This window comes from Erithacus rubecula, assembly GCF_903797595.1.
Source record: "Erithacus rubecula genome assembly, chromosome: 5".
NCBI classification, from domain to species: Eukaryota; Metazoa; Chordata; class Aves; order Passeriformes; family Muscicapidae; genus Erithacus; species Erithacus rubecula.
In genome coordinates this window covers 35,518,622-35,534,478 of record NC_136687.1, presented here as the reverse complement: position 1 = coordinate 35,534,478, position 15,857 = coordinate 35,518,622, and the positions used below count along the sequence as shown (strand labels likewise).

The following is a 15,857-nucleotide window of genomic DNA, read 5'->3' as shown; positions in this document are numbered from 1 at the left end:
TCTCTTGCAATATACTTCTAACACCAAGTTGGAAATAGTGGCCAACAGTAAACAACCCTAAAACAGAACAAGGGCAGTAGAGCCAATAAGACCTCTATGCATTTAGGTATGAGGAAAAATAGAACAATCTCCACAGCAGAATTGTGGCTAGTCTGAGAAAGGGCAGAAGTGAACTGCAGGGAAGGATGCCAAACCTTCCTGTTGGTGCATTGTAACTACAGCTTGAGCAAATTGGAGTGTGAGAAGAGAACATGTATGCAGAGGTGAAAATGCAGCAGTACTTTTTTCATTAGTAAACAAAAAGTACAGAAAAAAATAGAAAGTAGGAAAGTGTAGAAAGTAGTTAAGAGGCTCCTAGAGAATCAGAGAGAGCAACTTGTTTGCAGAAAAACAACTTGCTTTTCTTTCAAGTCCTCCTCATGTGATTGACACAGAGAAGTAGATATTTCTAATGTCAGTGTAAAACTGGTCAATTAAAAAAATCCAACAAACCACCAAAAACCAACCAACAAACCCCCTCCTCTCCAAAAAATAAGAAAAGAAACTCCAAAACAAAAACAAAACAAAACCAAAAATAAACAAACAACAAAAAAGCAACCACCCAAATAAAACAAAACCCCAAAGACGAAAAAGACTAACACACACCTCTCACACCTGGTGTGACATGTAGTCTGTTGATGTTTTCTTCCAGTCTCATTGGGTTACACATTAAGTAATGTTACAGGCAGACCCAGGAAGAAGTGGAAAGAAAACTGAAAGACAAGTCTTGCTTTCAGTGTTTTGGGCCAATATGTCAAAGTCTTTAGGGACCAAACTTTTTTTTCCCCCCCTCCTGTTTATTTTTTGTCTTAGGTGTTAATGCTGAACATGATTTTATTATTTCCCTTTTTTTTGCATGGCAGTGGGAAACCTTTGCTGCTGTTTCTCTGATTGGCAGTGAAGGTTCAACTTCCCTAAGGGGAAGTCAGTCTCAGAATTGATTACACAACATGCCTGTGGCTATATGACCCGTTCTGCTGCATTCTGTTTGCTGGTTGGGTTTGCCTTCAGTTACCACCTTCTGTGTCTGGACAGTGAATAAAAGCACCATTGGAAATTATACAGAACTGTAGGAGTATAATACAAAAACCTGTGGTTGGCCAGTAAAAAGTGAGATTATTAGATGAGAGCCTGAACTAAAGTGTTCTCTGGTGGGTGAAATTACTGTGAGCAAAATTAAGTAACAAATTTGTGGGAAACAAGTGATTATGAAAAAAGAAACTGTGTTAAGAAGCTATATTTTTCTGTATAATAAAATGCAAATAGGGGGAAATCTTACTGTGCATTACTGTTGTGCACTTTCTTCTGGATTTTTCTTACTTCTGTGTTGCTTAAACCCCACCTGTCTTAAACTACTCCACAACATATGCTATAAATGTGGTTTTTTCTACTTTTACATTATATTTAGTCTAAAAATTTTCCTGTTATCTGTCTGCCTTACTGAGGCTTTTGATGAGGTGGCAATGGTAACAGAGTCTTCTATATATAGCCTGATACACTCATCAAGGACAGAATTCTGTATATTACCAATGAAGGAATGAAGTTCAAGACTCTAAAATGCTTCCAAAAGAATTTATCCTTGTTTTTTACTGTGTATCAATTTGAAGCCATGTATAACTGTACTTTCTTTCTCTATCTTCCTTCCTCCCCATGTTCTGTGGTTGCATCTTTGATATATCATCCTGGACCATGTCTGGAAATTAAAACAGAGAGAATGGTGCTTGTCCTTTTGTCATTTTTCATATTCTCACAGCAGGCTCTGTGTAACCCATATGAGAAGGTTGTATGATTTTATGCAGAATTAACAAATTCAGGCTGAAGGGGCTGCAAGATAGTAAACGGAGACATTAAGAGAAGTCAGGCTGGTAGAGGGGTTAGACCTGGGCTTAATTTGGCTGCATAGTTTGGGAAAAGGGTTAATGAAAGAAGAAACTGGGAGAAAAGGTAAGAGAGTAAAGCTGGAAGGAAGAGTGATGATGAGGCACAGAGAGTTTTGAGACATTTTATATATACTTTGGGCACTCTGATTTAAATGGATGCTTTCATGCCCACTCTTCAAGACAAGGTAGGTATGAATTAAATTCTTTTTGGAATGGTTGTTGACAGTAGCTACTTTGGTGAGTGCTCTGCATTTTTCAAGAGAGCATTATCTTCTAGTTCTGCTGAAAAAGAAGCTTTAGTTTTGAATAATAATAGGAAAGAAAATGTCAGTTAAGAGTCACCAAAATCTTTTGCATCAGTCACACTAACAGTGTAATTATCAGTCACGTTTTTGGCATCAGTTGTTATGCTGATGAAATCATTCAAACTTATATTTGTAATTTCATAAAATTTTATCTGGTGTGACAAAGCTACATAGTCTGTCACCAAAATAAACCAAGTAATTGGGAGAAGTGAGAGCGTGTTTGTTTTATATGTAGCAAGGTGCTTGGCTGTCTTCTTTAAACCTAGGTTACCTTTTAGTATGAAATGTTGGGAGAGGCAGAGTTAAGGTCTTCCCTCCAGCTTTAGGTAAGCAGGCTGTTATACCTCTGTGGGACTCCCCTTCTTTTCATTGGCCTTGTTTTACCCCTTCAAAATATATTTCCATATCTGATTTGTATAACCTCTGACTTGTTTTTATATTGTCAGATACTTTGCCTTGAATATGATTATTTTCTTTTCCTAAATTGGAAAAGGGAAAGTGTGGAGAGAGGCCTTTTGTCATTCTTAGTATGACTTAAAGGTGTGTCACCTGTGTACATTCCAGTATTTTCAGAACAATGGACTTCTGCAAAGACAGGTGCATCTAAGTTATGGTTAACCACAGCCTGTGCCTGCAGAGAACAATGGGAGCACTCAGATGTGTGAAGTTATTTGGGCAGGGAGGATTTCTGGGATTGAGACCTTAGTCTATAATTACTGCAATGAAATTTAGAAAACAAGCTGCTATACAAACCTGCTGTTTATGTGTGAGCTATTATATGTAGTAAGTTGGCAATTTGAAAGGGCTCTCAGCCATTTAAATAAAGTTATTATTTAACTTGCTTTAGGCCTTACAAGTGTTCATAATATTTTGTACTCCATAATGCCCAAAATACATAGTTAGCTAGAGACACCATTTCACTGACTATAATTTTGGAATTTGCAGAACTTCACAACAGAAAAAACTAACAGACTGTCCTGGTTTGAAGGACAGGTGTCTGCCAATAAAGGCAGAAGCTTATCTTTAAAATGGAGAACGTAAACACCCCCTTTCTCCAAATTATTACTATAATTTTGAAATTAAGGGGCTCTCAGGCAAAGATATGGGAATTAGGAATAGCAGTTCTTAACTAGGAAAATTAAAATAGAAATACAGTATTACAAAGAACAATCCCAAAACACTGACAGAGTCAGAACACAACCTGACACCCCGTCAGTCAGTCAGGGTGTTGGTAGCAGTCCCATTAAATGGTGGCTGCATCCTCCTGCAGTGGCAGATGTGGTTCAGCTGTAGCAGTGCTCCTGTAGAAGGTGCAGTTTTTCCTCTGAAGGTGCAGGGATGATGTGGAAAGGTCCAGTTTTCCTCTGAAATGCAGTGAAAAGAAGGTATCTTGCTGTCTAAAATCTCAGTTTTTATCTAGGTAGGGAAGGCTCAACTCTACCCCCTGGCTGGAGCATCTCTCAATGGGATGATGTAATTTTATCAGTCATGCAGTGGGACTGAATGGCTCAGCAGCAGATGATATCTTCCTGGAGGGAGGATGGGTTGTTGAAAAGAAAAAGATAATTGCCTCACCTTGTTTTAAAGATGGCCCATTAGCAGATGGTATATGTCACGGAGATAAGGAATCACTGCTTCACCTGGCTTCAACAGATGGTGATAGAATAGACATTTCTGGCCACATCAACCCAACACACATACTCTTTGGAATATAAAGTTGTCAGACAGTTCAAGCAATGCACTTTTTCAGATCAGGTAGAAAAAAAGTAATTTTGAAAGATTACATTTTATAGGTGTTTAGATATTAAAAAAAAAAAAAAGACTGCTTGTCAAGTTAGTATACATAGTATCTTTCTTTCTTAAGAAAACAAAACACAAAAACTAAAATCATGTTTCATGGTATTGTAGGAATACACACGGTGGTGATGGGTATGAACAATGAGAACACAAGCTGCTGGTAACTGAGAAGGGAAAATGACTGCTCTGCTTTTTAAGAATAGACAAAGGACTGTATTTGGCAGCCAGTCTATAAGCAGAGACCTGTGAGGAGCTGGGTTTTTTTTAAATATTAGGTGGATTCTTGAATTTCATGTTGCAAATATGAAGTAATCAATTTTACACTGCAGACTTTGTATTATGACTACCTAGTATCCATAGTTGATCAGATATGCTCTCCAACAAGTCATATCCTCCACCTTTTCCCACTCAAACTGGATTTCAGTCTTGGGCAGAAATTTTACATTTGCCTTAGTCCAATGAACAGGTTTAGGCCAACAAGTGAGCCATTTCTTTGGCTGATCTTTATTATCAGTTGCAACACATTCCAGGCTTTTGGTAACCAGATCAAACTCCTAGTGGTAATCTTCCGGAGTTCGTTAATGCAAGTCCTTTATATCCTTTATTTCATATTCTTTTAAGTATGAAGTTGAATTTATAGTGTTGTCATCTATAATCAACATGTAATAAATGCACTAACGGTTCATTCTGTAATGATTCTTGCTTCAGGTTACAGAAACTGTTGTATTTCTTCCTGCTGTAAATAACTATGTAGAGTTTTACAATAAGATTACAGACTACCTCCATGTTCTGTTGGGCTAAAGAGTTAAAAATGTTCAGGGATTTCTGTTGGTATTTCGCTGGAAATATGGGCTGTAGATAATTTGATGTTAAGAGGTGCTTAGCTTTGTTCTTTCACAGACAAAAATAAATTGTGATAATGGCCCTGAAAGTTTTGGATGTGCAAGATTTTTAAGATTCTGGGTTTTTTTGTTAAAAGGTTGTGGGAGGCCACTCTTAAAAAAGCATTTGTTTGTATAGGTGATAGCAAATGGACCTGTTTTTTAGAATTGAGTATTTGTGGCTCAAGGGTTCCCTTTGTCTTGGAGGTAAGGTAGTCCTTAAGGTTTTGAAACATATTTTGCTATATGTTCATTTCTGCCTGCCCCGCCCCCCCTTTTCTCACTTGTTTTTCCACCTAAAGAGATACCAGCATTTTCTCAATGTTTGTATTATAGCCATATTTTTAACATTTAGTATATTTGTGAGGTAAAAGTAGCATTTCTTTATGTCCTGCTTTGGCCTCAAAATGGTCATTTGCAGTACACAGCTTGTAATATTGGCTTACAAAAGAAGTTATTTCCCTAAGAACATATCTGGAATATTATTTAAGAAACTAATGCATTTGAAAACTAAAATAACTGTCTGTAGCACAGAGGTGCAAAGACATACACAATAATATTAATTCCTTGTTTGCTGTGTGAATGAAATGGAAGCTGGGCTTGGTGCAGTTGGCATGCAATATATTTAACTTTGCTACCTGCTGAAGGGGAAGGAAAACCAATATGCATACCTTCCATATGTATTTCATTACCACTGGATCAGCTATGGAGATCTCATGTAAAATAGCTTTCCTATATTTTTTTCTTAGCAGAAATTGCAAGATAACACCAGGACAAGATCATACATTAAACGTACAATAGTATATGGATTCAATATAAAATAGTATCTGCTTCAAATGGAAGCATGCAGTCAGTGTAAGATTTCCTGTCTTTCGATACCGCTGTTGGAAGTGCTTGGGCTTTGCCAGTGCTGTAACAGCCACTGCTTGATGATGCATCACATGAACGCCTTCGTTAGCATTCATGTGGGTTGCTGCCTATTTTGAGCCTGTGACTTTTAAGGGACTCAGTCCATTTTATCAATGTGTAGAGTAATGTGAGCTAAGTGTGGACTTGTGTTTATTACGTTTTCTTCCACCCCCACCCCAAGCTTTGTAGTGTGAGTATGGATGTTACACAGTTGTAATGCCAGAATAATCACAAAAAAAAAAAAAAAAAAAAAAAAAAAAAAAAAAAAAAAAAAAGACGCTACTCCGTTTTAGTTAGATATGTAATTAAATTCTTGTTTTAATTTTTTTGATGACATCAGTTCTGTCAGTCACAGCTATAGGACTGAAAGCTCTACGTGAATGGGGGTTAGGGGGTTGAAGAAGGCGGGGTGAGCTGACCCTGCGGAGCAGATGGGTTGGCTTTTGGCAGGTTCTGTTGTTGTTCCTTGGAGGTAATCGTTCTGATGTTAGAAAAGAGCAATTAAAATGCCTAGGAAGGAGATTTCTCTCCAGCCCCCAGCAATGCATGAATCTTCCCTTCCAGATAAAATGCGATTATAGGTGTTTAGAAGCGTCAGCAGGCGTGGCTCCAGAAAGGTGCAGGAACTATGGGCGGCTCTGCTGTGGCAGGTTTGCCCATTTTTCTGAGCCGGGCCCCACCGCTCACCTGTTGACAGGGTGGCAGCTTTGGCGGGGTCACCGTGCGAACGAGCGCGTCCCTCCCTCCGTTCGGCCGAGGGGCCGGGACCCGCGCCCGGCGGGGCGGCTCTGCGGGAGCTGCGGCGGGGCCGGGACCCGCGCCCGGCGGGGCGGCTCTGCGGGAGCTGCGGCGGGCGCTTCCCGCGCTCTGCTCTGCTCCGCTCCGTGCCGCGGCTGTGCCGTGGCCGTGTGGCGGGCGGGAGGCGCAGGTGGCGGGGCCGCCCCGCGCTGACATCAGCGGCGGGGCCGAGCCCGCTCCGCAGAGCCCGGCGCTGCAGAGCCACGGCGGCGGCGCAGGCCGGGCCCGGCCGAACATGGCAGCGGCCCCCGCGGCCGCCCTTGCGTGAGCGATGCCGCGGCCCTCCTGAGCCGGCAGGCGGGCCTCGTGTTCGTCACGTCCATGGATGTCTCTTCCGATCCGTATCTGCCCTACGATGGAGGGGGAGGAGACGGCATTCCGCTCCGGGAGTTGCATAAACGAGGTATGCCGGATTGGCGTTTGGGTTACTTGTTTGCATAGCTGTACGTGCGGGACCGCTGTCCGCGTTTGAAACGGGGACCTAAAGGGTTGCTAATTATCGAACTGCTTTGTTTCGCCTGCCCGATGTCTTTTGTGGGAGGAGAATTCAGGAATTCAGTTCTGGCTGGTTCCTACGTTGTCAGGGGTTGTTTTCTCTGCGGGCAGATCAGTCCTGCTTCACATCTCATCGCCCTGTGACTCCATCTTCGATATGTGGCAGGCTTGCCTTTCGCTCGCTCTCGGGTTGTTTTTTGTGTGTGCTTTTTTAATCAATAAAGCTATCTTGTGCAGAAAAAAAATCCCTCCAACAACTGTGTTTGTGTTTGACTACGACCGAATTAGCTAGAGTTACTAAATAGGATATATACCTGCCTTCCACTAACATGAATAGGGGCAGTGTTTGTCTGGCTTTGAAGTTTCCGTACCTGGTTTTTAGACTTGACCAGTTGTTGCCGTCTTTGATATGCCAAGGGTAAGCTCTGCAATGGTAATATGTCAGCTCAGCAAATATTGATGGACTCATAAGGAAGTGGTACTTCAGGTTCTTTACACTGTTGCTTGTAAGGAAGCAGATTTAGAAAGAAAAGTGTTATCAGTGTTCAGGGGGAAAAAATCCTATTTTGAGTATTCATTTTGTTTCTCACTGCAGATTTGAAGCAGAATGCGTTCTGAAAAGATCTGGTTTTTGTCCTGAGAAGTTGTAGTAGGAATAAAAGTTATGCCTTCAAATTCTGAGGATATAAGTATGTTTTCTTGTTTGGACTGGTTTGTCGCAATGTGGTGTTTCAAACAATAAATGTAGTGAATTCCTACTTTTGTTTAAATTGGGCAGTCTAAAATTAGAAAGTTATCAACATTTATAGCTGCTGGCGTAAGCATTAGAGAGGAGGTAGGCTGAAAATAGAGAGATGATTTACATAAAATTATTTTTTCCTCTCCATGTAATTTATTGGGGTTTTTTGCATGTCCATGCAAGCACTTATTTCTGTAAGTAATTTAGCTTATAATTTATTTTCATGTAATATTTTATCTCTTAGTTGTTTACCTAGATGGTTATTTGTTGTCTTTTTATGATTCTTATAATGTTTTTCAGCATATTTTAAGAACATCAACAAGTTCCAATACAGTTTGTTTTAGACAAGCAAATTTTACACTGTCTAGCAAGTGCTAGATAGTTCTCTAAGTCAGATTTTGGAATCACTTCTGAGGACTTGAGGCTGGTGTTTTCTTAAAAGATTTGCAAAATGTGAATTTGGGATCTTGTCAAGGCTGAATATAAATACCTGAAGGGAAAGTGAAAAGAAGGTGTAGACAGGCACTTCTCAGTGTTGCCCAGTGACAGGAGCAGAGGCAATGGGCACAGACTGAACATGGGACGTGCCCTCTGAGCATCAGGAAACAGTTTTCTGCTGCGAGGTTGACTGAGCACTGTAACAGGTCATCCAGAGACAGATTGAGAAATTTCCTTCCTCAGAGATGTTCAAAAGCCATGTGGACATGGTCCTGGAAAACTGCTCTGGATGGCCCTGCTTGAGTAGGGGGTTTGGACAAGAGATCCGTTCTGTGAGTTTAGATTTGTAGATAGATTTAAATATGAGAACTGCAAAACAGTCCTAACATGACACTTTCAGACTCTGAGTTACAATTAGACATTGAAATGTGATCAGTTGTATATTCTGGAAATTAGCAGGTTTCAGTTGATTTCTACAATACAAAAAGTAGATATTTGCAGTGCATGGTGGTGTCTGGCATACTGGAGTATTGCTGTTAAACATAATGTTTGCAAATACTGTAATGAAAACTGTGGAGGATTCAGCTAGGTGACTCCATTGTGGTGACACTGCTGGGGGCCAGCAAGACAGTTCCCAGTTGTGGCTTGTCTTTTTTGCAGTTTCACTGAATTCTATTAGGACTTGTGCTTCCCATAATCGAATACTGTATTTCAAAACAAACGTTACAGGTGCTTCTTGGGCTTGCTCTAGTGAATTTAGATTGAAAAAGCCCTGAACAACCAATAACAAAACCTGAGTAGTGTCACTGTAATCTCTTGCAGTTCTGAATTTTTCAAGTGCTTATCAAGCCCTGACAATATGTCTCATAAGAAGATGACTCCAGACCAGTTTGCTCCAATAGATGTAAACAAAATTTGTGAGTTTGTCCTGATGGATTACGATGTCACAGTAATCTGTTACTGTGATTCAGCTATTAAAATAAAGCTCAAAATGCTAGCAGACAAAACCAGAAATCGAAGGTAAATTCTTTACATTACTTTGTGTACTACCAAGATTGTTATCTTCTTCTCATGTAGATTTCACAGCATTGTGATAACAAATTCAGAGAACATGGGTAAAGATTCCAAGAAAGCAGACTTAATTGTCAAAGAGTGGTGAATTTTTCCCTTATTCACACACTGACAACTTGTATGTCCTGCAGAGTAATGTTCACATAATGCAAAATTGCTTTGTAACATCAAAGCATTTGTTGCACTAATTGACTGCAGTGGCTCACCCAAAGTAGCTGCACCTCAGCAATTATGAAATGACTGTTTAAATCAGCAGGGGTCTTTGAGGTTTAATTAATGGCCTTCACTAATGCTCAGTGAGATGAAATACAAAGTATTGTAATAGATTATTATTAAGGCTTGATCCGTTAGCTTGCATTAAGATTTTTTTTCCCATGCAAGTACACCATGAAACACCAAATGGAAAGATTTAAAAATATGTATTTTATTAATTGTGTTTATCTTTTATTTTGATTACTACTACTATCTCTTACAAAAAAAAACCCCCAAAAAACGAAACATATTATTGATTACTTCTTTCCAGGAGTTCCTTTGACTTGTGCTGTCCTAAGACTTCTTTTTATGTGATGCTAAATGCATTGTTCCAGACCTACTTTTCCTTCCTGACACACAAACAAAAATTCAGGAGCACAGTTTACTTCTGCTCTCTTCTCTACTAAATAAGAGATAAAATTACTACTTCTCAGGGTTTAAAAATTCTGATTTAGGATTGCATATATCCCAATTAACTGAAATGTACAATTTTGTAAGAATTTTTGTAACAAACAATATACTGCAAAATATGTTGTGTAAATAAATTACTTGTGTTGCCCTCAGAATTTTTTTTGGTGTAATTTTTACCACCTTGACCATTTTGAAAGTTTGGAATGATCAGTATCTTGCTTGTCTTCAGCCATTCACATACATGCTCACACTCTGATTCTGTTACTCCTGCCCCTCTTAAATAAGCATTCATTTTACCCCACTTTAAAAATTTGAAATTTGAGCAGTAGAATATATAGTGGCCAAGCTAACAGATCAAGCAGGACTTGATCTTTAGTAAGCATAAGCTTTGTTGACTCCCAGGTATTTTATTTATACATATACATAAACATATCTTAGATTTAAAAAAATGGAAGTCCTCAAGCAAAATTAATGAAATTTTGTTTCACTGATAATCTCTGATTGAGTCAATAGCCAGGAGATGTGAAAATTATGTATATAAAGAACATGCCAAATATATAGAACATGACAAATTTACTAATGACTTAGTTTTAGTAAACCTAATATTTTTGAGAGGCTAAATAAGTCACAATTTCCTTTATTGTGTACCAATCACCAGCCATGAAGGTGCAACTTCTCTTGCTTAGACAATACTAATAGTAACATAGGGGAAGCCTCTCAGCCATCTGGAGCTTCACCTTTTACTGTGCTGTGAGCTGTGGGGCAGAGAATATTTAATAATGTCATAGGAAGACTTTGGGTCAGGTGCATAATGAGCCAGTTCAGATCTTAAGTGATAATATTTATACTTTTGTATATTAGGCTGCATTTCTGCTTAAGGACCTCTTATGTTTAAGAATTAGTAATAAATCAAAAGTCAATACCAATGTGACCTTTGAAATAAATGGGTATGAAAGTTATGTACACACACTCAGAGCTAGAATTTGACCCTGAATTTTTATTGGTTGCAGAGGGAGAGTAAAAAAAATATTTTTCTAGATTAATTACATGTTTACAACAGAAAATGTGATCAAGATTATGATCATTCTCTAAGTACTTTGAGAAAAACATAACATGGAGAAACTCAATATGAATCTGGCACTGTATTTCTGCTGTGCTTTTTTTTAAGGTTCCTTGTATAAAAGAGGGATAAGGATTTGCAATTATGAGTTTAGCATATTTGACTTTGGTGATTAACATTAAGTACCATCAGATGTAACTTCAGTCATTTAGGTAGTTACAGGTTATCTGTCTGCATGTGCTGTGTGACTGGTAAGGTTCTCTATGAAGCATGTTTCTCAATTTTGGAAGTAGTTTTGTATGTACTTTTATTTGAGATATTAGAAAGCTAATGAATGGACCAAGATTATGCCCTCGTTGGGTTTGAATGTGATCTGATTGAGATAATCATGTTAACAGAATTAGTATTTTTGCTGCATCCTGTCTTTGCCCTCTAAAACAACATGTAAGTAAGTTGCTCTTATGTACCTGCAGCTGCAGCACTTAGAAATCTAATTATCTCCATTTCTGGTATTCTGACTTTTATGGCCTTCATCACTGTTAGAGCATAGATAATTTCCATTTTGTAATGTTTGCTTTATCTAACTTCACATGTTTTTATACCTTCTGTTTTTCTCATCTCCTTCCTCATTATTCACCTTACATGTAAGTTGTAAATTTAGTAGTGGGAGGATCTCAGTAACTTTTCACTTACATATCTGAAGTCCCTATTCATCATAGATATAATTAAATAAACATAGTCTGTCTGCCTTTACGACTACAAGAAAAGAAATCTATAACAATTTTTTTTTGTTTTTGGTTCTGTTTTTTTGTTTGTTTTTTTTTTTTTTTTGTGCTGCATCATAGAAAGAGAAGTGTTTGTTTCACCTAAGGTGAAAAGCAAGCTCAGGGGTTTATTGTTTGATTTTTTTTTTTTCCTGTGTTCATTTGTGGTGGACTCAAACCTTCAAAAGTCTTGGTTTAACTCAGAGGTGCTACTATTGAACTTTGATTTGACTGCTGCTTTTTAAAAGGTTATTTTTAAACCTAGATCTGTTTGGGGGCAAATGAAATGGAGGGTATTATCATGCAGTACTTTGGTAAATAGTACAGCTTATCCTTGTTCTTCAAAACTTGTTCCATGTCTTCCTGTTTCCCATTTATCAGATTTTTTCCAGCTGATTTTTTTCAGTTTGTGTATATATAGTTGTGTCAATTTTATATGCGTTTTGATTGTAAGGCAGAGAACAGTTTCTGTTTGAAAGCCTTTGATGCAGTTAGAAGAGCTAACTGGAGTGGCATGCTGAAAATTCATAATTGCCCACAAAGTGGAATGTATTAGTTCATTACAAAGACTTTAACATCGTTAATCAACAACAGTAGTGAATTACACTGACATTGTGTGCTGTGCTTCTGATTCTGAAATAGCCAGGAAAAGGAAATAGTTCTTAATGACTCTTTTTGAGTGGTTACAGAGAAATTTAAATAAACTGATGATTGTTTCCTGTCTTTTTTTATTGAAAGCCTCATATTTTGAGGTGTGAACATGGACACAGAAAGAGGCTGAGGCACTAACAGGTGCCTTGTGTATACAAATCTTCTTTGTTACAAGCGTGAGGGATCCTTACAGTGTGCGGTGCGGTGCTTCCCTGCCTCCACTCCCCTTGCCACCTAATACCCAAGGACATACGGGCGAAGCAAAGCTTTGGATTAGAATCTGCCCTCTGGAAAGCTACAGCCCCTGCTGATTTTAACACTCAGCAGATTGGATGGTTGTGTCAGGGGGAGCTTATTGCAGCCTTTACTGTAATCTGACTAGCTTCATTTTCACTCCCAGAGGTGCATTAATTTTTTTTCCCCTCTTCCTTTCACACTGCTGGGAGTAGCCCAAAGGAGACGTTGCACTGCTGTCAGCCATAAGAACAGCGGCTGAGGCGAATGCTGTGTACTTGTGCAGTGTTTAGAAAAAGGGATGGATGAGCAGCAGCAGCTATTCTTGCTGTAAGAGTCAGCAATTACATAGCTTGTAGAGAAATACCTTTGAGAAATTAGGTCCTGTTATTACTTTGCCATTGAATACAGCATTGACATTGTTTATCTGTTGTTGTTTTCACAACTCTGAAATGTTTCTAAGCCTTTGGGAGTTTTGAGCTCTGTGTCTGGACATTAATATTTATAGTTTTGAGTTGTTTCCAGCAGAAAGTTATAATTAAAATCTAACAAGACCCCAAGGGTGCATTTATGTATTTCAGGATAACTAGTCTGACAGTTGGTTGCTGTGGAAGAGGGTCAACTTGTTGCTTCCCATCTATTCTCTCAGTTTTTGCCCTTGAGCTGGCTCTGTTTCTTCTTCGACAGTACAGAAACTTGATTCCAGTCCCATATAATGGTGGATTCTTCTGTTGTTGTTAGTTTTGTCTGCTTAGTTGGATTAGCATGTTGGCTTGGTTTACTGTGCAGTCAGATTGAGTGTGACAGAGCTGATCCAAGGGTGAGAGTGGCAGTGTGTGACCAAGAATGGCAGGGAGAAATAGGGGGACAAGATCTACTCTTCGTGTGCCTGCAGTCAATTAGATCAGCTTAGTCTTATTGTGTAATTATGCCCCAAGAGGTATGTCTCATTTCTTAAAATGGAGTAAGGTAATATATGCTCAGTTAGAGACAATTGTGTATTTTGTGATGTGCATTCAGAAGATGGATATCGTGCTGTGTAGCATATAGAACAGGTCTTAAGTTTTATAAGATTATGGTCCCTTGTTGACTCTGATAGCCACCCTCTTGAGAAGCCTTGTCTTAGTTCTGTACTTTGTTCTCTTGCAAGGATGTATCTGTGAGAATTTGTTCTCTAGGTGATACTGGGTAATTGTTCAGATAATCACTTGGTGGATTATCCCATAAAAATCTGTTGTGCATCATTTGACTACCCAGGATGTAACATTTGTCTTAAATCTTGATGTTTCTCTTCTCATTATTTTTATGAGAAAAGAAGGAACACAGCCTACAAGGAAAGAGTTGGGGAGGATTGCTGAACAGTTATGCATGAATCAGGAGCAGCATGTATGTTGTAAAACTCATTTCTTGTGTGAAATAAATTGACTATGAACTTAACAGGTTTTTTTTTTTAAAAAAAACAAACCTCACACCTTTCATCAGCTGCATGTGTTCCAAGGTTGCTTTCAAATGTGAAAGAAATCTCCTGAGTTGCAAAAGGACAAAGCAGTATGGGATTACTGCTGCAGGAGGTGAGGCAGCCTTTAAAATACTGTGCATGGCCTCAAGATTGCTGTGTGTAATCTACATAAATCAGCTTTCTGTCATGTTTATCATAGTACCAACATCAGTCAAGATTGAATACTGCTTGTATGAGACAAATCTAAAAAATATAAAATATGAAAGAAAAAATATTCCTTTCCTTAATGAGGGACAAAAGGCAGGGAGAAATCCAGTAATCGTGATATATATAAAGCAGATTCTGTTAGTAGAGCAAAATGTTAGTTCTGTAATTTTTTTTCTAGTGGTCACATCAGGAAAAACTAGCTAGGCAAAGCAGGAGGTTGCATTAGTGTTGGCACCCAACAGCCATTGAATATAACTTCATATTCAAAGAGAAATGCAGGAGAGCAGTATGGTAAGGACTGTTCATTTTTTGTCAGACATAGTATCTTCTCAAGCAATTTTGGATTCTATTTTTTACGTTCTCATTACAATTTAAAAAAAAAAAGAGTAAAAAAATCCTTAACTTCTTCATACATAAAAGCTCTTTTATGGGGTTGGAATCCACTTTTCTTATTCTGGTTTCATTTGTGTAGCATTTTTTTGTTTTCCCTGTACTTCATTCTCATCAGGTGTCCCAAAGTACAGTGTTTTTCTGCTAACCTTAATGCTTATTGCAGTTTTTTCTTTAAATGTTGTGCAATATTTCTTTTTAACAACTTCAGTTGAAACAGTTCTTCAGTAATACCAGAGCTGATGGCTGAGAAAGGATTGTGCTCAAGGCTTGGAATTACATGCATGGAAGGATAACAAAAGTCAGCTGCCTTTCTAGAAGGTAGTTCATTCAAGACTTACAGTGACTGAATCCCCCAAAAGAGTTTTTTTATTGCCATATTGCTTTTATGTATAGAAGCTTACTGTCTATAAGCTTGCAGTCTGTGATTGCAGCAGTTCACAGCAGTTACATGTTGAGATTCAGGACAGCCAGCAGAGCTTCACCAAGGTTCATGCCTTACCAACCCAGTGGCCTTCTATGACAGAGTGATTCCATCAGTGAAAAAGGGAAGGGTTACAGATACTGTTTTTCTGGACTTCTGTAAAGGCTTTGACTTGATCCCCCACAACATCCTTCTTTCAAAACTGGACAGAGATGGATTTCATGAGCAGGCCATTAGATGGATAAGAAATTGCTTGGGTGGATGGACCCCCACATCCAGAGGGTAAGGGTCAGAGGCTCAGAGTCTTGATGGAGCTAAGTGACAAGTGGTGTCCCTCAGGGGTCTGTTTTGGGACTGCTGTTATTTAATATCTTCATTAATAGCATAGGTGAAGGGATCAAGTGCGATTTTGCTTGGCAGATTTGTAGATGACACCAAGCTGAGTGGTGCTGTTGACACTCCTGAAGGATGAGATACTATCAGGGATCTGGATAAGCTCCAGAAGTGAGTCTGTGGGAATGAGGTTTAACAAGACCAAGTGCAATGGGGTCTTGGTGGATGAGAAGCTGAACATCACCAGACCACATGCACTTGCAGCCAGGAAAGCCAGACATGTCCTGGGCTGCATCCGAAGCAGTGTGGCCAGCAGGGCA

At 38.9% G+C, this 15,857-nt stretch overlaps 1 protein-coding gene across 4 annotated transcripts in view; it reads left to right on the top strand.

Moving 5' to 3' along the window:
• The window catches only part of CLCN3 (chloride voltage-gated channel 3), a 63,008-nt gene that overhangs the window by 20,014 nt on the left and 27,137 nt on the right, over positions 1–15,857 (top strand). Inside the window, exon 1 of one of the 4 annotated variants that reach the window (XM_079306461.1) lies at positions 6,751–7,012. The exons of 2 other annotated variants lie outside the window; for them this stretch is intronic. In XM_079306461.1, the coding sequence (XP_079162587.1) occupies positions 6,931–7,012 (82 nt within the window). In that variant the 5' untranslated portion in view covers positions 6,751–6,930. Of the gene's footprint in view, positions 1–6,750; positions 7,013–15,857 lie in introns of those variants that run through there. One more of the 4 variants, XM_079306462.1, reaches the window with a different exon arrangement.